Below are 24,279 nucleotides of genomic sequence, written 5' to 3' on the forward strand. Positions count from 1 at the left end.
CTGTCTCCTTACACTTCTGCGTGATGTAGTCCATCATGTCTTGGGCCGTCTTTCCCCTGATCTCTGTTTTCCATGTTATATCTGTTAGGACTTATCTTATCTCCTCATAGTAAGAACAAGAATTCTTACATTATTGTAAAGCCACTAGCACGCACAGCTTTCGGACAAGTTCATAATCTCCGTATTACGACCTGCGAAACCGTTCACAACCAGGTACCCATTCACTGCTGGGTGAACAGAGGCTACAGTTAAGGATTGGCGCCCAGTCAATCCTTCCCAGCCAAAGCGCTCGCGAAGCGCGGGGCGAGTGCTTTACCACTGCGCCACGGGGACAGCTCCAGGAACAGTATGAGCCCCAGTACCGACCCCTGGGGTACTCCTCTTATTATACTTCCTTCCATTCTGATAGTTCTCCTTTTAGTGTGTGTGTGTGTGTGTGTACGCACCTAGTTGTGTTTGCGGGGGTTGAGCTCTGGCTCTTTGGTCCCGCCTCTCAACTGTCAATCAACAGGTGTACAGGTTCCTGAGCCTACTGGGCTCTTATCATATCTACACTTGAAATTGTGTATGGAGTCAGCCTCCACCACATTGCTTCCTGTGTTTTTCACCTAGTTGTGTGTGTGTGTGTGTGTGTGTGTGTGTGTGTGTTGTGTGTGTGTGTGTGTGTGTGTGTGTTTACCCCCCCCCCCCCTTCCCCCCCCTTCCCCCCCTTCCCCCCCCCTTCCCCCCCCCCTTCCCCCCCCCTTCCCCCCCCCTTCCCCCCCCCCCTTCCCCCCCCCTTCCCCCCCAGGGTTGTATACATGTGTCTGGGACAGATGGGTGGTTCAGATTACATGACTATAACTGGAGTATGCAAATGACCTTGTTCCGTGTGGCTCTTACTTGAGGAAGACCCACGTATGATAACTTTCGCTTAAGTAACTTCTAAACTTTATTTAGTTGTGACCGAAAAAGTAATACTTCTTATATATATATATATATATATATATATATATATATATATATATATATATATATATATATATATATATAATATAATGTCGTACCTAGTAGCCAGAACGCACTTCTCAGCCTACTATGCAAGGCCCGATTTGCCTAATAAGCCAAGTTTTCCTGAATTAATATATTTTCTCAATTTTTTTTCCAATGAAATGATAAAGCTACCCATTTCATTATGTATGAGGTCAACTTTGTTTCATTGGAGTTAAAATTAACGTAGATATATGACCGAACCTAACCAACCCTACCTAACCTAACCTAACCTATCTTTATAGGTTAGGTTGGGTTAGGTAGCCGAGAAAGGTAGGTTAGGTTAGGTTAGGTAGTCGAAAAAACATTAATTCATGAAAACTTGGCTTATTAGGCAAATCGGGCCTTGAATAGTAGGCTGAGAAGTGCGTTCTGGCTACTAGGTACGACATATATATATATATATATATATATATATATATATATATATATATATATATATATATTATATATATATATATATATATATATATATATATATATATATATATATATATATATATATGCGAACAAGCCTGAATGGTCCCCAGGACAATATGCAACTGAAATTTGTGTTTCAGTTGCGCGGTCGCATTTGTGTTCCTCACGTGTGCCCAAAGAATGAGGTGATTTGGTAAAATGCTATGCCCAAGATTACTATCCGAGTGCCGGCGGTGGGGTGGTTCAAATAGCCTCGGCTATCACCTCATTATGTCCGGTCGTGATGGTCAAGTGGATTAAGGCGTCTTGTACATACCAGTTGCGTGCATCTGGGAGTATGGGTTCGAGTCACTTCTGGGGTGTGAGTTTTCAGTTATATATATATATATATATATATATATTATATATATATATATATATATATATATATATATATATATATATATATATAAATTACCTGTTATTAACATTTATAATAAGTTATAATTATACCAGTGAACAATTAGTGAACACTCGATAAGCAAATAAAAAAAAATCATTGCAATATTATTAATAATTATATAATAATAAGATAATGATCATTTATATTTACAATGAGAATAAATAAAGATAAATAAAAATCACTGTTTCCTCTGCTCGAGGCTGGAGCCCAGGAGCTTGAGCTGAGCTTCATCCAGTTTTAACCAGTAATTGTGTTTGGACACGTGCACAAAATGGATATCAAAGCACAGGGTGCCACATGACACTGTGCCACATGACACTGTGCCACATGACTGTGCCACAATACTCTGTGCCACATGACTGTGCCACAGTACTCTGTGCCACATGACTGTGCCACAATACTCTGTGCCACATGACACTGTGCCACAATACTCTGTGCCACAATACTCTGTGCCACATGACACGTGCCACAATACTCTGTGCCACAATACTCTGTGCCACATGACACTGTGCCACATGACTGTGCCACATGACACTGTGCCACATGACACTGTGCCACAATACTCTGTGCTGCATGACACTGTGCCACATGACACTGTGCCACAATACTCTGTGCCACATGACACTGTGCCACAATACTCTGTGCTGCATGACACTGTGCCACATGACACTGTGCCACAATACTCTGTGCTGCATGACACTGGTGCCACATGACACTGTGCCACATGACACTGTGCCACAAGACACTGTGCCACAATACTCTGTGCCACAAGACACTGTGCCACATGACACTGTCACATGACACTGTGCCACAAGACACTGTGCCACATGACACTGTGCCACAAGACACTGTACCGCATGACACTGTGCCACATGACACTGTGCCACAAGACAGTGCCACATGACACTGTGCCACATGACACTGTCACATGACACTGTGCCACAAGACAGTGCCACATGACACTGTGCCACAAGACACTGTACCGCATGACACTGTGCCACATGACACTGTGCCACATGACACTGTGCCACAAGACAGTGCCACATGACACTGTGCCACAAGACACTGTGCCACAAGACAGTGTCACATGACACTGTGCCACAAGACAGTGCCACAAGACACTGTACCGCATGACACTGTGCCACAAGACACTGTACCGCATGACACTGTGCCACATGACACTGTGCCACATGACACTGTGCCACATGACACTGTGACACATGACACTGTGCCACATGACACTGTGCCACAAGACACTGTGCCACAATACTCTGTGCTGCATGACACTGTGCCACATGAAACTGTGCCACAATACTCTGTGCCACAAGACAGTGCCACATGACACTGTGCCACAAGACAGTGTCACATGACACTGTGCCACAAGACAGTGCCACAAGACACTGTACCGCATGACACTGTGCCACAAGACACTGTACCGCATGACACTGTGCCACATGACACTGTGCCACATGACACTGTGCCACATGACACTGTGCCACAAGACACTGTGCCACAATACTCTGTGCTGCATGACACTGTGCCACATGACACTGTGCCACAATACTCTGTGCCACAAGACACTGTGCCACATGACACTGTGCCACATGACACTGTACCACATGACTGTGCCACAAGACACTGTGCCACAAGACACTGTACCGCATGACACTGTGCCACAAGACAGTGCCACATGACACTGTGCCTCATGACACTGTACCACATGACACTGTGCCACAAGACAGTGCCACATGACACTGTGCCTCATGACACTGTACCGCTTGACGCTGTGCCACATGACACTGCCACAAGACACTGTGCCACATGACACTGTGCCTTATGACACTGTGCCACAAGACACTGTGCTACAAGACAGTGTCACAAGACACTGTGCCACAAGACACTGTGCCACAAGACACTGTGCTACAAGACAGTGCCACAAGACACTGTGCCACAAGACACTGTGCCACAAGACACTGTGCCACAAGACAGTGCCACAAGACACTGTGCTACAAGACACTGTGCTACAAGACACTGTGCCACAAGACAGTGCCACAAGACACTGTGCCACAAGACACAGTGCCACAAGACACAGTGCCACAAGACACTGTGCTACAAGACACTGTGCTACAAGACAGTGCCACAAGACACAATGCCACAAGACACTGTGCCACAAGACACTGTGCCACAAGGCACTGTGCCACAAGACACAGTGCCACAAGACACTGTGCCACAAGACACTGTGCCACAAGACACTGTGCCACAAGACACTGTGCCACAAGACCTGAGCCACAAGACACTGTGCCACAAGACACTGTGCCACAAGACACTGTGCCACAATACACTGTGCCACAAGACACTGTGCCACAAGACACTGTGCTACAAGACAGTGCCACAAGACACTGTGCCACAAGACAGTGCCACAAGACATTGTGCTACAAGACACTGTGCTACAAGACACTGTGCTACAAGACACTGTGGCCACAAGACACTGTGCCACAAGACACTGTGCCACAAGACACTGTGCCACAAGACACAGTGCCACAAGACACTGAGCCACAAGACCACTGTTCTACCAGACACTGTGCCACAATACACTGTGGCCACAAGACACTGTGCCACAAGACACTGTGCTACAAGACAGTGCCACAAGACACTGTGCCACAAGACACTGTGCTACAAGATACTGTGCCACAAGACACTGTGCCACAAGACGCTGTGCCACAAGACGCTGTGCCACATGACACTGTGCCACAAGACACTGTGCCACAAGACACTGTGCCACAAGACACTGTGCCACAATACACAGTGCCACAAGACACTGTGCCACAAGACACAGTGCCACAAGACACTGTTGCCACAAGACACTGTGCCACAAGACACTGTGCCACAGACACTGTGCCACATGACACTGTGCCACAAGACACAGTGCCACATGACACTGTGCCACAAGACACAGTGCCACATGACACTGTGCCACATGACAATGTGCCACATGAGTGCTACATGACACTGTGCCACATGAGTGCTACATGACACTGTGCTACATTACACTGTGCCACAAGACACAGTGCTACATGACACTGTGTTACATGACACTGTGCCACAAGACACTGTGCCACAAGACACAGTGCCACATGACACTGTGCCACATGACACTGTGCCACATGAGTGCTACATGACACTGTGCTACATTACACTGTGCCACAAGGACACAGTGCTACAAGATACTGTGCCACAAGACACTGTGCCACACGACGCTGTGCCACAAGACGCTGTGCCACATGACACTGTGCCACAAGACACTGTGCCACATGACACTGCTACATGACACTGTGCCACATGACACCCCCCATGCAAAATCTCTTCTCGTCATTTTCTTTGTCGTATTAAATATTATTCACTGAAATGGTGAACATTTTTAAATCTTTTTTGTATTGGTCATACGTTACCTGTAATTAGCCGAGTGACGCTGCCCAATACTGTCACTATGGCGGTGTGTTCACTCACAGGATGAGTGACGCTGCCCAATACTGTCACTATGGCGGTGTGTCCACTCACAGGATGAGTGACGCTGCCCAATACTGTCACTATGGCGGTGTGTCCACTCACAGGATGAGTGGCCCTGCCCAATACTGTCACTATGGCGGTGTGTCCACTCACAGGATGAGTGGCGCTGCCCAATACTGTCACTATGGCGGTGTGTCCACTCACAGGATGAGTGACCCTGCCCAATACTGTCACTATGGCGGGTGTGTCCACTCACAGGATGAGTGACCCTGCCCAATACTGTCACTATGGCGGTGTGTCCACTCACAGGATGAGTGGCGCTGCCCAATACTGTCACTATGGCGGTGTGTCCACTCACAGGATGAGTGACCCTGCCCAATACTGTCACTATGGCGGTGTGTCCACTCACAGGATGAGTGGCGCTGCCCAATACTGTCACTATGGCGGTGTGTCCACTCACAGGATGAGTGGCGCTGTCCAATACTGTCACTATGGCGGTGTGTCCACTCACAGGATGAGTGGCGCTGCCCAATACTGTCACTATGGCGGTGTGTCCACTCACAGGATGAGTGACGCTGCCCAATACTGTCACTATGGCGGTGTGTCCACTCACAGGATGAGTGACGCTGCCCAATACTGTCACTATGGCGGTGTGTCCACTCACAGGATGAGTGACGCTGCCCAATACTGTCACTATGGCGGTGTGTCCACTCACAGGATGAGTGGCGCTGCCCAATACTGTCACTATGGCGGTGTGTCCACTCACAGGATGAGTGACGCTGTCACACAGCCGTGCCGGCTGTCACACAGCCCTGCCGGCTGCCACACAGCCCTGCCAGGTGCCACACAGCCCTGCCAGCTGCCACACAGCACAGCCAGCTGCCACACTCTTGACCTTGCCTGCCATCACACTTTTGACAGCGTCTACTGTCAACTAACCCAACCGTGTTCTGTCACACTAACAGTTGACAGGAGAGGTCATGGCATCGACCCATATGCAATACGGGTCAATGATGTTTGACCTCCTGGCGTTTGAGTGCATAAGATGAATAATATTTCTCCATTTGGGGCCTTCCCCCCCCCCCCCCTCCTGTGGCCAGGCCACCAGGGGCGAGTTGCCCGATTTGGGCGTCAAGGACTTGATGTTTAGGAGGTTTTCCATAGGGCTGGATGAGGGTTAAGAACCCCCTTGACAGTGAGGGAGGTGGAGGACCCATGTGGTTGACAACTTGACATATGGGACAGTGATCAAGTGCAACACTCTAGAGACGTCCTTCACTTTACCGTGTGTCACCAGGGCGTTGTCAGTGTTGGTGGCGGGTGAGAGACGCAGTGTTCCAGTCACCAGGGCGTTGTCAGTGTTGGTGGCGGGTGAGAGACGCAGTGTTCCAGTCACCAGGGCGTTGTCAGTGTTGGTGGCGGGTGAGAGACGCAGTGTTCCAGTCACCAGGGCGGCTGTCAGTGTTGGTGGCGGGTGAGAGACGCAGTGTTCCAGTCACCAGGGCGTTGTCAGTGTTGGTGGCGGGTGAGAGACGCAGTGTTCCAGTCACCAGGGCGTTGTCAGTGTTGGTGGCGGGTGAGAGACGGTGTGTTCCAGTCACCAGGGCGTTGTCAGTGTTGGTGGCGGGTGAGAGACGGTGTGTTCCAGTCACCAGGGCGGTTGTCAGTGTTGGTGGCGGGTGAGAGACGCAGTGTTCCAGTCACCAGGGCGTTGTCAGTGTTGGTGGCGGGTGAGAGACGGTGTGTTCCAGTCACCAGGGCGTTGTCAGTGTTGGTGGCGGGTGAGAGACGGTGTGTTCCAGTCACCAGGGCGGTTGTCAGTGTTGGTGGCGGGTGAGAGACGGTGTGTTCCAGTCACCAGGGCCGTTGTCAGTGTTGGTGGCGGGTGAGAGACGGTGTGTTCCAGTCACCAGGGCGGCTGTCAGTGTTGGTGGCGGGTGAGAGACGGTGTGTTCCAGTCACCAGGGCGGCTGTCAGTGTTGGTGGCGGGTGAGAGACGGTGTGTTCCAGTCACCAGGGCGGCTGTCAGTGTTGGTGGCGGGTGAGAGACGCAGTGTTCCAGTCACCAGGGCGGCTGTCAGTGTTGGTGGCGGGTGAGAGACGCAGTGTTCCAGTCACCAGGGCGGCTGTCAGTGTTGGTGGCGGGTGAGAGACGCAGTGTTCCAGTCACCAGGGCGGCTGTCAGTGTTGGTGGCAGGGTGAGAGACGCAGTGTTCCAGTCACCAGGGCCGCTGTCAGAGTAGTGTAGGCCAGACCCTCCATGCTCCTCCCACTAAGCTGACGAATTATTATTAATAACATCTTTATTGACAAAATTAATTACAATTTTGCCTAATCTGAGGATTTTGATAGTCTTATTAAAGTGAGGATAATGCTGGTATTCACTGTCACGCAGGACAGAGGGTCATACACAAGACAATAGGTCTAAACTGTAGGCTGAAGCACATATATATCAGGGTTACAATCAATGTTTTAATGGGACAAATTGCATGGGTGGGCTTTGGGTATCTCCCATCCAATGAGGAGAATGAGGTAGTTTCTCCTCTTAAGAGAACAGTCATTCATGGCAAGTCTACACCCAATTATCAAGGTTTTTTTGTCCAGTTGAGCAGTTAAGAGGTGGGGTCATACGTGGTCATTCACGACCAAGGTGTAGGCTTAGCCTGGTTCTGCCTCGTGATAGGTTTCCAGTGGTACCAAGGGAGGCGGGGTTTCATGGAGAGTAAGGCAGAGACTTAGTGTGAAGTGGGGATTGAGCAGGTTCAAGTGTGTATTATCTAAGCTGTCTTCCCCAGCACATGTCTGTGAAGGATCGATTTATTGGATCCCAGTTAATCCCTTTGTTATTGAAATTGAATTTGCTGAATTTCTCTTCCTCTTGAATTTGAGGCTGGCAGCACAGGTCTATTGCCCCATGTATGTCTGGACGTTAATTATGTTGTGATCTGAGTAACATGGATTTGTAATCATTATGTCTAATTAGTTCATCATTGTTTGTAAAAGTAAGATCAAAGGTGTTTTCTTAGTTGGGTCTACTAGGCTGTGTATATTGACGCATTTTGAACACGTACACCATGCGGCAGAGAGAGAGAGGGAGGGAGAGAGGGAGGGAGGGAGTGAGGGAGGGAGGGAGAGCCAACATAGACACAGTGGGAAACTGTAGTTATGAGACCATTAAGCCAGTGTGACTATACAACACTTGGTAGGAATATGAGGACATGGATGATTTGGGATAGGACAGAGGGAAGGAATGGTGCCCAGTCACTGGGGACCACTCACTGGGGACCAGTCACTGGGGACCAGTCACTGGGACTGTAACACCGCTCTAAAATGTAACACCACTATAATGGTTACTAAACTAATAATGTAAACACTACTTATCCTGAGTAACACTTCCCCATTGGTTGCACTTGGTAACACTGTTATGGGCTGACATATGATGGTTACACCGGAACCAAAGGTACACTGCCAACAAGGAAATGCTAACACAGGATGAAATACCCTGCCACCATCTGCCTTTGACCATTGAGACTATATCAAGCAACGAGGCAAGAAACATTGCTTGACTTGGAGAGTACTTTCTATGACTGTCATTAATTATGAAAACGGTTGACAGCCACTATGTCCAAAGGGCTAAGAGGATTCAACAATTGACACAGACGGGAAATTTAACATGAGTTTATTGAGACCAAAATTATGTCAATCACCACTTATAAATCCTACTCTAACACTGGCAAAAAGTTAAGAAATTTGGACATGGAACAAAACCTCAGAGATCACACACATTACCTTAAGACCTCTGTCTCTCCCTGGCTGAGATGTTCTTCACAGACCCGCTCTCGATTCCGGTGTACCGCGCTCTCTTCCAACTAAGTCTCTACAGGACCTCCATATACAACTCAACAGGGGGGAGGGGGAGACTTTCTGTTGCTACCTACCCCAAGAATGTAAAAGATCGGCCACACGTGTACAGACACTCAAGAATTTTCATTAAACTTGTTTGACATTCACCATACACTCTTCAAGAGAGGAGTTATTAATTACATGTGTGACTGACCTCTGACCTGGCCAAAAGGGGGAGATCCATGGATGTTTACACATAAGAATCTGGAGCCTAATTCCCTTGCATGAAATATTACATACTTGAATCTATGCTGACTAAGACTAACCCAGGAATTTTTAATCAACATACAAGATAAACCGGAGGTCATCTGGGCTGACCTCTTGGAGAAGGCTTCCCTGAGTGTGAACTCTAAGGGGGGGGGGAGGCATGGGTGTTACAGGACCATCGGCGATCGATCGCCGACCTGCAAAAAAGCATGGCCGTTGCTGTGCCGAGCAAATTGATCATTTACAGTAAGTTGTGGCAAGACTGGACTTGCACAGTGGGTTATAAAGACTGAACTTACACACCCACAACCTCTTGTTAGTGCTATAGTATATAATTTGGCCCATTGTTTGATCTGTTACTCTCCTAAGTCTGTCTGTCATCTTCTCTTTCTCTCTTATAGTGTCGTACGGAATACATTCTTCACTCTAAGGACTCCAGCGTCTCCAGTGATTCTGGGACCTTCTTGTGGCAGCCTCCGCCAGGCCCACGGGAGGAGACGGCAAAGATGCTCCTCTCTACCGTTGTTCAAGGTTCAGGATAACGGCATTCTCGAGGTTATGTGTTGTGGTTGGGCACTATGCTTGGACACTGTGGTTGGGCACTGTGGTTGGGCACTGTGCTAGGGCACTGTGCTTGGGCACTGTGCTTGGGCACTGTGGTTGGGCACTGTGCTTGGACACTGTGGTTGGGCACTGTGGTTGGGCACTGTGGTTGGGCACTGGGGTTGGGCACTGTGGTTGGGCACTGGGGTTGGGCACTGTGGTTGGGCACTGTGGTTGGGCACTGTGGTTGGGTACTAGCTGTGGTTGGGCACTGTGGTTGGGTACTGTGGTTAGGCACTGTGGTTGGACACTGTGGTTGGGCACTGGGGTTGGGCACTGTGGTTGGGCTTTGGGGTTGGGCACTGGGGTTGGGCACTGTGGTTGGGCACTGAGGTTGGGCACTGTGGTTGGGCACTGTGGTTGGGTACTGGGGTTGGACACTGTGGTTGGGTACTGTGGTTGGACACTGTGGTTGGCCACTGTGGTTGGACACTGTGGTTGGGCACTGTGGTTGGACACTGTGGTTGGGCACTGTGGTTGGGGACTGTGGTTGGGCACTGTGGTTGGACACTGTGGTTGGGCACTGTGGTTGGGCACTGTGGTTGGGCACTGTGGTTGGGCACTGTGGTTGGGCACTGGGGTTGGGCACTGTGGTTGGGCACTGGGGTGGGCACTGTGGTTGGGCACTGGGGTTGGGCACTGTGGTTGGGCACTGGGGTTTGGTTGGGCACAGGGGTTGGGCACTGGGGTTGGGCACTGGGGTTGGGCACTGTGGTTGGGCACTGTGGTTGGCGGGTAGAGTGACTATACCTCGTGCTCGTAGCTGAGTGGGTTAAAGACTTGCTTCATTACCGTCGCCGTTATCGCTCGGAAGAGATCAAGTTCGCTGTCTCCAACACTTGCTATCTCGAACTGACCATCAAGTTGTCACGCTTCAGTGGCTGTTATCGCACTAAGTGGATATCATACTTAAGGGCTCAGGTTCTTCACACGAGCCAGGTCAGGGGCGCTCAAGGGCTTATATTCATCACCAGAGATGGAAGATTAAGCCAGCCTTAAGCGAGGTAATTATCTGTTAATTATTTGATTTGTTTAACCAAAAGTGTATATTGTGTCGCTGTTGTTAGTAATCAGCGAGAAACTCTCAAGATATTATGGTCTGGTAGTATTGTTGGTTTCGTTTTCGGATCACAATAGGGGGATCCCGCGTTCGATTCCCGGGCGGAAAACAGTTGGCACGTTTTTGTGGGGTTGCATCCTGGGGATGGTCATTAGTTCGACCTTCGTGGGGACCTTGATAAAACACACACACACACACACACACACACACACACACACACACACACACACACACACACACACACACAGGAGACAACGAGTCTGTGTGAGGGGTGAGGTCTCAGATTGGCGAGACGTCACAAGTGGAGTCCCGCAGGGGTCAGTCCTTGGACCTATACTGTTTCTGGTATATGTAAATGATCTCCCAGAGGGTATAGATTCGTTCCTCTCAATGTTTGCCGATGATGCAAAAATTATGAGGAGAATTGAAACAGAGGATGATAGTAGGAGGCTACAAGATGACCTGGACAGACTGAGTGAATGGTCCAACAAATGGCTGTTGAAGTTCAACCCGAGTAAATGCAAAGTAATGAAACTAGGCAGTGGAAACAGGAGGCCAGGCACAGGATACAGAATAGGAGATGAAGTTCTTAATGAAACAGACAGAGAAAGATCTAGGAGTTGATATCACACCAAACCTGTCTCCTGAAGCCCACATAAAGAGAATAACGTCTGCGGCATATGCGAGGCTGGCTAACATCAGAACGGCGTTCAGGAACCTGTGTAAGGAATCATTCAGAATCTTGTACACCACATATGTAAGACCAATCCTGGAGTATGCGGCCCCAGCATGGAGCCCGTACCTTGTCAAGCACAAGACGAAGCTGGAAAAAGTCCAAAGGTATGCTACTAGACTAGTTCCAGAACTAAGAGGCATGAGTTATGAGGAAAGGCTGCGGGAAATGCACCTTACGACACTGGAGGACAGAAGAGTAAGGGGGGACATGATCACAACCTACAAAATCCTCAGGGGAATCGACCGGGTAAACAAGGATGAACTATTCAACACTGGTGGGACGCGAATAAGGAGACACAGGTGGAAGCTGAGTACCCAAATGAGCCACAGAGACGTTAGAAAGAACTTTTTAAGTGTCAGAGTAGTTAGTAAATGGAATGCATTAGGCAGTAATGTGGTGGAGGCTGACTCCATACACAGTTTCAAATGTAGATATGATAGAGCCCAGTAGGCTCAGGAATCTGTACACCAGTTGATTGACGGTTGAGAGGCGGGACCCAAGAGCCAAAGCAACGCCCACAAGTACAAATAGGTGAGCACACACACACACACACACACACACACACACACACACACACATCCAAGAGTCAATGCTCGATCCTGCAGGCACAAATAGGTGAGTGTATATATATATATATGTCGTACTTAGTAGCCAGAACGCACTTCTCAGCCTACTATGCAATGCCCGATTTGCCTAATAAGCCAAATTTTACTGAATTAATATATGTTCTCTAATTTTTTTCTTATGATATAATAAAGCTACCCATTTCATTATGTATGAGGTCAATTTTTTTTTATAGGAGTTAAAATTAACGTAGATATATGACCGAACCTAACCAACCCTACCTAACCTATCTTTATAGGTTAGGTTAGGGAGCCGAAAAAGTTTGGTTAGGTAGGTTAGGTAGTCGAAAAAAACATTAATTCATGAAAACTTGGCTTATTAGGCAAATCGGGCCTTGAGAAGTGCGTTCTTGCTACTAGGTACGACATATATATTCATATATATGTGTGTGTGTGTGTGTATATATATATATATATATATATATATATATATATATATATATATATATATTATATATATAATGTCGTACCTAGTAGCCAGAACGCACTTCTCTGCCTACTATGCAAGGCCCGATTTGCCTAATAAGCCAAGTTTTCATGAATTAATTATTTTTCGACTACCTAACCTACCTAACCTAACCTAACTTTTTCGGCTACCTAACCTAACCTATAAAGATAGGTTAGGTTAGGTAGGGTTGGTTAGGTTCGGTCATATATCTACGTTAATTTAAACTCCAATTAAAAAAAATTGACCTCATACATAATGAAATGGGTAGCTTTATCATTTCATAAGAAAAAAAATAGAGAAAATATATTCAGGAAAACTTGGCTTATTAGGCAAATCGGGCCTTGCATAGTAGGCTGAGAAGTGCGTTCTGCCTACTAGGTACGACATATATATAATATACACACACGCACATATATATGAATATAGGATGGGTATGGGGTCCTCCGCCACCCATAAGATGGGTATGGGGTCCTCCGCCACTCACAGGATGAGTATGGGATCCTCCACCACTCGCAGGATGAGTATGGTGTCCACCACCACTCACAGGATGAGTATGGGGGTCCTCCACCACTCACAGGATGAGTATGGGGTCCTCCACCACTCACAGGATGCGTATGGGGTCCTCCACCACTCACAAGATGAATATGGGGTCCTCCACCACTCGCAGGATGAGTATGGGGGTCCTCCATCACTCACAGGATGCGTATGGGGTCCTTCACCACTCACAGGATGCGTATGGGGTCCTCCCCCACTCACAGGATGAGTATGGGGGTCCTCCACCGCTCACAGGATGAGTATGGGATCCTCCACCACTCGCAGGATGAGTATGGGGTCCTCCACCACTCACAGGATGAGTATGGGTTCTCCACCACTCATAGGATGAGTATGGGATCCTCCACCACTCGCAGGATGAGTATGGGGGTCCTTCACCACTCACAGGATGAGTATGGGGGTTCTCCACCACTCACAGGATGAGTATGGGGGTCCTCCACCACTCACAGGATGAGTATGGGATCCTCCACCAATCGCAGGATGAGTATGGGGTCCTCCACCACTCACAGGATGAGTATGGGGGTCCTCCACCACTCACAGGATGAGTATGGGATCCTCCACCACTCGCAGGATGAGTATGGGGTCCTCCACCACTCACAGGATGAGTATGGGGTCCACCGCCACCCACAGGATGGGTATGGGGGTCCTCCACCACTCACAGGATGGGTATGGGGTCCTCCACCACTCACAGGATGGGTATGGGGTCCTCCACCACTCACAGAATGAGTATGGGGTCCTCCACCACTCACAGGATGAGTATGGGGTCCTCCACCACTCACAGGATGGGTATGGGGGTCCTCCACCACTCACAGGATGGGTATGGGGGTCCTCCACCACTCATAGGATGGGTTTGGGGGTCCTCCACCACTCAGGATGGGTATGGGGGGTCCTCCACCATCCACAGGATGGGTATGGGGTCCTCCACCACCCACAGGATGGGTATGGGGTCCTCCACCACCCACAGGATGGGTATGGGATCCTCCACCACTCACAGGATGGGTATGGGATCCTCCACCACTCACAGGATGGGTATGGGGGTCCTCCACCACCCACAGGATGGGTATGGGATGCTCCACCACTCACAGGATGGGTATGGGGGTCCTCCACCACCCACAAGATGGGTATGGGGCCCTCCACCACCCACAGGATGGGTATGGGGTCCTTCACCACCCACAGGATGGGTATGGGGCCCTCCACCACCCACAGGATGGGTATGGGGCCCTCCACCACCCACAGGATGGGTATGGGGCCCTCCACCACCCACAGGATGGGTATGGGGCCCTCCACCACCCACAGGATGGGTATGGGGCCCTCCACCACCCACAGGATGGGTATGGGGTCCTCCACCACTCACAGGATGGGTATGGGGTCCTCCACCACTCACAGGATGAGTATGGGGTCCTCCACCACCCACAGGATGGGTATGGGGGGTCCTCCACCACCCACAGGATGGGTATGGGGTCCACCACCACCCACTGGATGGGTACGGGGTCCACCACCACCCACAGGAAGGGTATGCGGATCCACTACCACCCACAGGATGGGTATGGGGTCCACTACCACCCACAGGATGGGTATGGGGTCCACCACCACCCACAGGATGGGTATGGGGTCCACCACCACCCACAGGATGGGTATGGGGTCCTCCACCACTCACAGGATGGGTATGGTGTCCACTACCACCCACAGGATGGGTATGGGGTCCACCACCACCCATAGGATGGGTATGGGGTCCACTACCACCCACAGGATGGGTATGGGGTCCACTACCACCCACAGGATGGGTATGGGGTCCACTACCACCCACAGGATGGGTGTGGGGTCCACCGCCACCCACAGGAAGGGTATGGGGGTCCACTGCCACCCACAGGATGGGTATGGGGGTCCTCCACCACTCACAGGATGGGTATGGGGGGTCCTCCACCACTCACAGGATGGGTATGGGGTCTCCACCCTCACAGGATGGGTATGGTGTCCTCCACCACTCACAGGATGAGTATGGGGTCCTCCACCACTCACAGGATGAGTATGGGGTCCTCCACCACTCACAGGATGGGTATGGTGTCCTCCACCACTCACAGGATGGGTATGGGGTCCTCCACCACTCACAGGATGGGTATTGGGCCCTCCACCACCCACAGGATGGGTATGGGGCCCTCCACCACCCACAGGATGGGGTATGGGGTCCTCCACCACCCACAGGATGATTAAGGGATGCCTCAATAAGGAGTTGAACTACCTAACAATAACTCTTGGTAGCCTCTTTAAGGAGCTCCCATATAACGCTGGAACCTTCAGAGACGCCCTGGACATGGTTAGGCTATCTGATCCCAGCACCTTTCCCCCCCCTACATGCCCACCTCCTCCCCATTACATGCCCACCTAGCCAGGCCTCATCAACATACCCACCTGCAACCATGGTTGTTGAACATTCACTGCATCATGAGACAACCCACCTCTACCCACCTGCTTCGTGAGTCAATGCCCTCCACCCACCTGCTTCGTGATTCAATGCCCTCCACCCACCTGCTTCGTGATTCAATGCCCTCCACCCACCTGCTTCGTGAGTCATGCCCTCCACCCACCTGCTTCGTGAGTCAATGCCCTCCACCCACCTGCTTCGTGAGTCAATGCCCTCCACCCACCCTGCTTCGTGAGTCAATGCCCTCCACCCACCTGCTTCGTGAGTCAATGCCCTCCACCCACCTGCCTCGTGAGTCAATGCCCTCCACCCACCTGCTTCGTGAGTCAATGCACTCCACCCACCTGCTTCGTGAGTCAATCCCCTCCACCCACCTGCTTCGTGAGTCAATCCCCTCCACCCACCTGCTTCGTGAGTCAATCCCCTCCACCCACCTGCTTCGTGAGTCAATGCCCAATGCCCTCCACCCACCTGCTTCGTGAGTCAATGCCCTCCACCCACCTGCTTCGTGATTCAACCCTTTCAACTCAATGTAAAGTTAGAGATAATTTCATTGAGCAAGAAAATATTGAGAGGGGAAGATTGTGAATGAGAGACATTGTGAGAGAAACATTGTGAGTGAGAGGAAAGTTATTGTGAGAGAAACATTGTTTTTTATTGTGAGAGGGGAACATGTGAGAGTCGGCCTCATATTAAGAAATCCGAAACAATAAGTTATCGTGTGTGTATAACTGCCCTCGTGCCTCACTCTCTCCTCTCACAACGACAGGTAATGGTCCGGGACGGAATGAAACGTCGTCGCTTCTCAGTCTTCTGATCTGTGTTCGGTCGTCGGTTCTTCAGCCACGTTACTGTGACTCACCCTCTCTATATAGTCTTCCTATACCGTTATATAGGTTTCCGGAGCCTTGTTAGTCGTATAGAGGTCACTTTAGGCTGTAATTATGCCGACCCCCCCCCCCCTCCCTCCTGGGGGTGTTAACTACAACACCTACTAAACTACCAGGTACACATTTCCTGCTAGGTGAATTGGTGCATCAGATGAAGGAAACTTCTACAAACGTCCTGCCGCAGAAATCGCCACCGGAGAGTTCTCGGGATGTGACGACGCTGTTAACACCAGTGGTCTGTCCCTTGACCCTCCTCTTCTACCCCCCTGTGCAGTAGAGGGGCGTGGAGCAGGAGTATGCCAACTGCTTTCGTATAATACTATTTTCTGTGTTTATTTTTTTCACCGTTTTATCCTGCTTTGGGTCACTGCAAGCTGCATTTAATAGCTTTGCCTAGAAGGCCCAGGTGTTACCGCACCCAGACACAACCACCTGGACCTTCTAGGTTCGAGTCTTGTGCAGGGCCGGAGTCCTTTGTGTGTTTACCTATGACTTGTGAGTTTAAGCAAGTATCCGTGTGTGTGTGTGTGTGAGTGTGTGTGTATATATATATATATATATATATATATATATATATATATATATATATATATATATATATATAATATTATATATATATAATATATAAAAAGTTGTGAGGGTACCACTTCTCGTGCAAATGTAGGGACCCATAGCCTCGGAGAAGAAAATAAGGAGTATTCAGAGAAGACCTTGTGGATTCTCACTGAACACTTAATATTTTCTTCTCCTACCACCCCCATTCTTTTGTATATGTACATGTATATTTGTTTTATTTAAACTTTGTTACAAAAAAGGAGTTACATATAGGGTACAAAGATGATTATCGTAAGTTGTCTAGTTCCTCCAGCTCCTCAGATGGCGGGCTGGAACCCTGAATGCAGTGTGCATTTCCCCTCTGTATCACCACGCTGAGGCGCTGGAAAAGAAAGCTGGCAGCTCTAGGGTATCTTGTTTTTTTTCAGTTAGCCTAGAACCCAGTTCCTTAAAAAAACTGGTAGCACTCTTACCCCATGCGCCGAGTGTCTCGGAAGCAATGGGGACAAAATAGTAGTGGTGATCCAGTTCTCTGTACTTACGGGATTTGGCTGATTCCCTGTGAGTGGCAGCGCCACCTGGTTGTGCAACACTGAAGTCAATGTAGGTGTTACCTTACCTTGAGGTGATTTCGGGGCTCAGCGACCCCGCGGCCCGGTCGTCGACCAGGCCTCCTCGTTGAACGCGGCTGCTCGCAGCCTGACGTATGAGTCAGATCCTGGTTGATCAGGTATCCTTTGGAGGTGTTTATCAAGTTCTCTCTTGAACACTGTGAGGGGTCGGCCAGTTATGTCCCTTATGTGTAGTGGAAGCGTGTTGAATAGTCTCGGGCCTCTGATGTTGATAGTTCTCTCTTGAACACTGTGAGGGGTCGGCCAGTTATGCCCCTTATGTGTAGTGGAAGCGTGTTGAACAGTCTCGGGCCTCTGATGTTGATAGTTCTCTCTTGAACACTGTGAGGGGTCGGCCAGTTATGCCCCTTATGTGTAGTGGAAGCGTGTTGAACAGTCTCGGGCCTCTGATGTTGATAGTTCTCTCTTGAACACTGTGAGGGGTCGGCCAGTTATGCCCCTTATGTGTAGTGGAAGCGTGTTGAACAGTCTCGGGCCTCTGATGTTGATAGTTCTCTCTTGAACACTGTGAGGGGTCGGCCAGTTATGCCCCTTATGTGTAGTGGAAGCGTGTTGAACAGTCTCGGGCCTCTGCTGTTGATAGTTCTCTCTTGAACACTGTGAGGGGTCGGCCAGTTATGCCCCTTATGTGTAGTGGAAGCGTGTTGAACAGTCTCGGGCCTCTGATGTTGATAGTTCTCTCTTGAACACTGTGAGGGGTCGGCCAGTTATGCCCCGTATGTGTAGTGGAAGCGTGTTGAACAGTCTCGGGCCTCTGATGTTGATAGTTCTCTCTTGAACACTGTGAGGGGTCGGCCAGTTATGCCCCTTATGTGTAGTGGAAGCGTGTTGAACAGTCTCGGGCCTCTGATGTTGATAGTTCTCTCTTGAACACTGTGAGGGGTCGGCCAGTTATGCCCCTTATGTGTAGTGGAAGCGTGTTGAACAGTCTCCGGCCTCTGATGTTGATAGTTCTCTCTTGAACACTGTGAGGGGTCGGCCAGTTATGTCCCTTATGTGTAGTGGAAGCGTGTTGAACAGTCTCGGGCCTCTGATGTTGATAGTTCTCTCTTGAACACTGTGAGGGGTCGGCCAGTTATGCCCCTTATGTGTAGTGGAAGCGTGTTGAACAGTCTCAGGTCTCTGATGTTGATAGAGTTCTCGCTCAGAGTACCTGTTGTTAGCCAGGGTTGATACTCAAGTGTAGTCCCATACCAACTGCTTGCCATTCTTCCAGGGGTTCACTGTGATACCATCTGGGCGACCAATAAGAGCATCAGAGTTACGGGGAGTTAGGTAACGGGGATCTCATTCAGCTGGGCATCCAGCTGTGGTGAGGCTCCTCTTGATGATGTCGTTAACTTCACTGTGCCTCGAGTGCCATCCCCCTGTGCTTTGGCAGAGTAGGCCATGGTGGCCGTACCTGTCAGCCACCACCTCGCCGCAAATACACCTGTATCTGGTGTGGATTGGGGCAGCAAGGCGGAGGGCGTGTGGTGAGAGACGTGCACCAGTTGGGGACATTGGGGGGTTGCTAACAGAAAATCCCCTGCATGTGGGGCGGCTACTGCTGTGAGGCGAGCAATGTCGTGTTGTTGCAGGGCGAGTGTCTTACCACTACATCACGCGGACTGTAACTTCGTCTCTTCGTCGTTCAGGCATTATTGGAAATTAGAAGAATAATATGACACACATTGAAGTAATACAGGTTTCCGCCTGTCGTTGTCCTGACCCACTCGCCACGCCAGCCTGCAGACTCTGGTTCGAATCCAGGGCAGGGTGAAGTGATTCGGCATTGTTACTTTACTGTTAGTCCAAGCACCCACCAGTTATTTGGCACCTGTATGTAAAGCGATTATTGGATCGTGTTCTAGGGGAAAAATTCAATACGGCGAGGCATCAAACTCAGTCGTGGGAGAACTGTAGTTAGCTGGAACCTGCAGTTAGTACACTTTTGCTCCTGTTCCCTATATAAAATAATAATAAAAATATTATCTATATGTATTTGTGTAAATGATTGTATTATATGTATGTATATGCAACTGAAAACTCCTTACCCCAGAAGTGACTCGAACCCATACTGCCAGGAGCACTATGCAACTGGTGTACAGGAGACCGTAACCACTCGACTATCAGTGACCGTACAAAAGATGATGGTAGCCGAGGCTATTTGCCCATCATCCCGACGGCACTTTGATGGTAATCTTGGGCATAGTTATTTTATCAAATCACCTCATTTTGTGAGGCCAAACATGAACATGTGTACATGTATATGTAACATTAATAAATGTGTAACTAGCTACAGAAGATTGTCTCTTGCTTAGCTAAACGAACTCTGGGGTTCAATTCCTGAACCCATTATGTGTCTCTGTAACCATTTCCACCACCACCCCCCACGGGATGGGTATGGGGTGCATAATAAAGAAAGAAATTGAATTGAAGGAGTACATTTGTTAGATGATATTTTTTTTTTTTATTATTATTATTTTCTACCACAGACGTGGCCACACATTTACAATGCTAACCAGCATATATACATTTTCTTCTGTCCTCCATGGACAGGGTTAGAGAAGTGTTAAACATATAGTTCAAGGGTTTATTGAACACTGTTAGATGATATAACGCCTTACCTACCCCCTGATGCTCACTTGTTCTTCCCGCCACAGGACCCGACCCCGCTGGTCCCGGCTCCTTATTACCAAGGCAGGAGGTGACCGTCTGCCTTGTCCGCCGCCTGTGTTGTCTTGGGGCGGCCCGCCACCCTTATGCCTCAGCACGGAGAGCTATTATGTTGCAGGTGTAGGGGAGGAGGAAGCTGGGGGGGGTAGGGGAGGAGGGAGCTGCGTGTAGGTGGGGGAGCTGGGTGTAGGGGAGGAGGGAGCTGGGGGGGGGGGGGGTAGGGGAGGAGTGAGGGGCGGGCAGCCTCTCACACACACACACACACACACACACTTGCATCTCATGAGTCATACTCATGTCTGGCGGAACACTTCATGTCTGGCGGAACACTCCATGTCTGGCGGAACACTCCATGTCTGGCGGAACACTCCATGTCTGGCGGAACACTTCATGTCTGGCGGAACACTCCATGTCTGGCGGAACACTCCATGTCTGGCGGAACACTCCATGTCTGACGGAACACTCCATGTCTGGCGGAACACTCCATGTCTGGCGGAACACTCCATGTCTGGCGGAACACTCCATGTCTGGCGGAACACTTCATGTCTGGCGGAACACTCCATGTCTGGCGGAACACTCCATGTCTGGCGGAACACTCCATGTCTGGCGGAACACTTCATGTCTGGCGGAACACTCCATGTCTGGCGGAACACTCCATGTCTGGCGGAACACTCCATGTCTGACGGAACACTCCATGTCTGGCGGAACACTCCATGTCTGGCGGAACACTCCATGTCTGGCGGAACACTCCATGTCTGGCGGAACACTTCATGTCTGGCGGAACACTCCATGTCTGGCGGAACACTCCATGTCTGGCGGAACACTCCATGTCTGGCGGAACACTCCATGTCTGGCGGAACACTCCATGTCTGGCGGAACACTCCATGTCTGGCGGAACACTCCATGTCTGGCGGAACACTCCATGTCTGGCGGAACACTCCATGTCTGGCGGAACACTCCATGTCTGGCGGAACACTCCATGTCTGACGGAACACTCCATGTCTGACGGAACACTCCATGTCTGACGGAACACTCCATGTCTGACGGAACACTCCATGTCTGACGGAACACTCCATGTCTGACGGAACACTCCATGTCTGACGGAACACTCCATGTCTGGCGGAACACTCCATGTCTGACGGAACTCTCAAGTCTCAAGGAACACTTCATGTCTCAAGGAGTCTACGCACGGTTCATCAGGCTATTAAGGCAAGCACGAGTGTTTATACTAACTAAAGCCAAGTATACTTCAGTCGTGAATATAGTCCAAGACCAAAGTAGACTAGAGAGAAGCCGGGTATACCTCTGGGTATACCTCTGGGTATACACTCCTGCCTGTCTGCCGTGACGTGGTAAGCAGTACCCTGTAGTGACAGGTAAACACAGCCATCATTAGCACAGGTTCTTGGGGGCGGTACACTCTCTTCCCGGTACACTTGTCCCGTCAGTACTGAGGCGTCGGTGACGTTGGGGTGAGCGGTGGACGCCAGGGACCCGTCTTCCCGCCACGGACCTTCCTACCCGCCAGGGACCCGTCTTCCCGCCAGGGACCTTCCTACCCGCCAGGGACCTTCCTACCCGCCAGGGACCTTCCTACCCGCCAGGGACCTTCCTACCCGCCAGGGACCTTCCTACCCGCCAGGGACCTTCCTACCCGCCAGGGACCTTCCTACCCGCCAGGGACCTTCCTGCCCGCCAGGGACCTTCCTGCCCGCCAGGGACCTTCCTACCCGCCAGGGACCTTCCTACCCGCCAGGGACCTTCCTACCCGCCAGGGACCTTCTTACCCGCCAGGGACCTTCCTACCCGCCAGGGACCATCCTACCCGCCAGGGACCTTCCTACCCGCCAGGGACCTTCTTACCCGCCAGGGGCCCGTCTTCCCGCCAGGGACCCGTCTTCCCGCCAGGGACCCGTCTTCCCGCCAGGGACCTTCCTACCCATCAGGGACCTTCCTACCCGCCAGGGACCCGCCTTCCCGCCACGGACCTTCCTACCCGCCAGGGACCCGTCTTGCCGCCAGGGACCTTCCTACCCGCCAGGGACCTTCCTACCCGCCAGGGACCTTCCTACCCGCCAGGGACCTTCCTACCCGCCAGGGACCTTCCTACCCGCCAGGGACCTTCCTACCCGCCAGGGACCTTCTTACCCGCCAGGGACCTTCCTACCCGCCAGGGACCATCCTACCCGCCAGGGACCTTCTTACCCGCCAGGGACCTTCCTACCCGCCAGGGACCATCCTACCCGCCAGGGACCATCCTACCCGCCAGGGGCCCGTCTTCCCGCCAGGGACCTTCCTACCCGCCAGGGGCCCGTCTTCCCGCCAGGGGCCCGTCTTCCCGCCAGGGGCCCGTCTTCCCGCCAGGGGCCCGTCTTCCCGCCAGGGGCCCGTCTTCCCGCCAGGGTCCCGTCTTCCCGTCAGGGGCCCGTCTTCCCGCCAGGGGCCCGTCTTCCCGCCAGGGGCCCGTCTTTCCGCCAGGGGCCCGTCTTCCCGCCAGGGACCCGTCTTCCCGCCAGGGACCCGTCTTCCCGCCAGGGACCCGTCTTCACGCCAGGGACCTTCCTACCCGCTAGGGACCTTCCTACCAGCCAGGGACCTTCCTACCCGCCAGGGACCCGTCTTCCCGCCAGGGACCTTCCTACCCGCCAGGGACCTTCCTACCAGCCTGGGACCTTCCTACCCGCCAGGGACCCGCCTTCCCGCCAGGGACCCGCCTTCCCGCCAGGGACCTTCCTACCCGCCAGGGACCCGTCTTCCTGCCAGGGACCCGTCTTCCCGCCAGGGACCCGTCTTCCCGCCAGGGACCCGTCTTCCCGCCAGGGACCCGTCTTCCCGCCAGGGACCCGTCTTCCCGCCAGGGACCCGTCTTCCCGCCAGGGACCCGTCTTCCCGCCAGGGACCCGTCTTCCCGCCAGGGACCCGTCTTCCCGCCAGGGGCCCGTCTTCCCGCCAGGGACCCGTCTTCCCGCCAGGGACCCGTCTTCCCGCCAGGGACCCGTCTTCCCGCCAGGGATCTTCATACCCGCCAGGGACCTACCTACCCGCCAGGGACCTTCCTACCCGCCAGGGACCCGTCTTCCCGCCAGGGACCCGTCTTCCCGCCAGGGACCTTCATACCCGCCAGGGACCTACCTACCCGCCAGGGACCTTCATACCCGCCAGGGACCCGTCTTCCCGCCAGGGACCTTCCTACCCGCCAGGGACCCGTCTTGCCGCCAGGGACCCGTCTTCCCGCCAGGGACCCGTCTTGCCGCCAGGGACCTTCCTACCCGCCAGGGACCTTCCTACCCGCCAGGGACCTTCCTACCCGCCAGGGACCTTCCTACCCGCCAGGGACCTTCCTACCCGCCAGGGACCCGTCTTCCCGCCAGGGACCTTCCTACCCGCCAGGGACCTTCCTACCCGCCAGGGACCTTCCTACCCGCCAGGGATCATCCTACCCGCCAGGGGCCATCCTACCCTCCAGACCACCATCCTACCCGCCAGGGACCATCCTACCCGCCAGGGACCATCCTACCCGCCAGGGACCTTCCTACCCGCCAGGGACCTTCCTACCCGCCAGGGACCATCCTACCCGCCAGGGACCATCCTA

At 51.6% G+C, this 24,279-nt stretch overlaps 1 protein-coding gene across 1 annotated transcript; it reads left to right on the plus strand.

The window, feature by feature from the left end:
* Nucleotides 1-3,712: 3,712 nt before the first annotated feature.
* LOC138357233 (keratin-associated protein 9-1-like) lies at nucleotides 3,713-4,924 on the plus strand. The gene has a single exon (XM_069313893.1). The coding sequence runs from the start codon at nucleotides 3,713-3,715 to the stop codon at nucleotides 4,922-4,924; it is 1,212 nt and encodes a 403-aa protein (XP_069169994.1).
* Nucleotides 4,925-24,279: the final 19,355 nt, after the last annotated feature.

The sequence above is a fragment of the Procambarus clarkii genome, chromosome 76 (assembly GCF_040958095.1).
Source record: "Procambarus clarkii isolate CNS0578487 chromosome 76, FALCON_Pclarkii_2.0, whole genome shotgun sequence".
Lineage (NCBI taxonomy): Eukaryota > Metazoa > Arthropoda > Malacostraca > Decapoda > Cambaridae > Procambarus > Procambarus clarkii.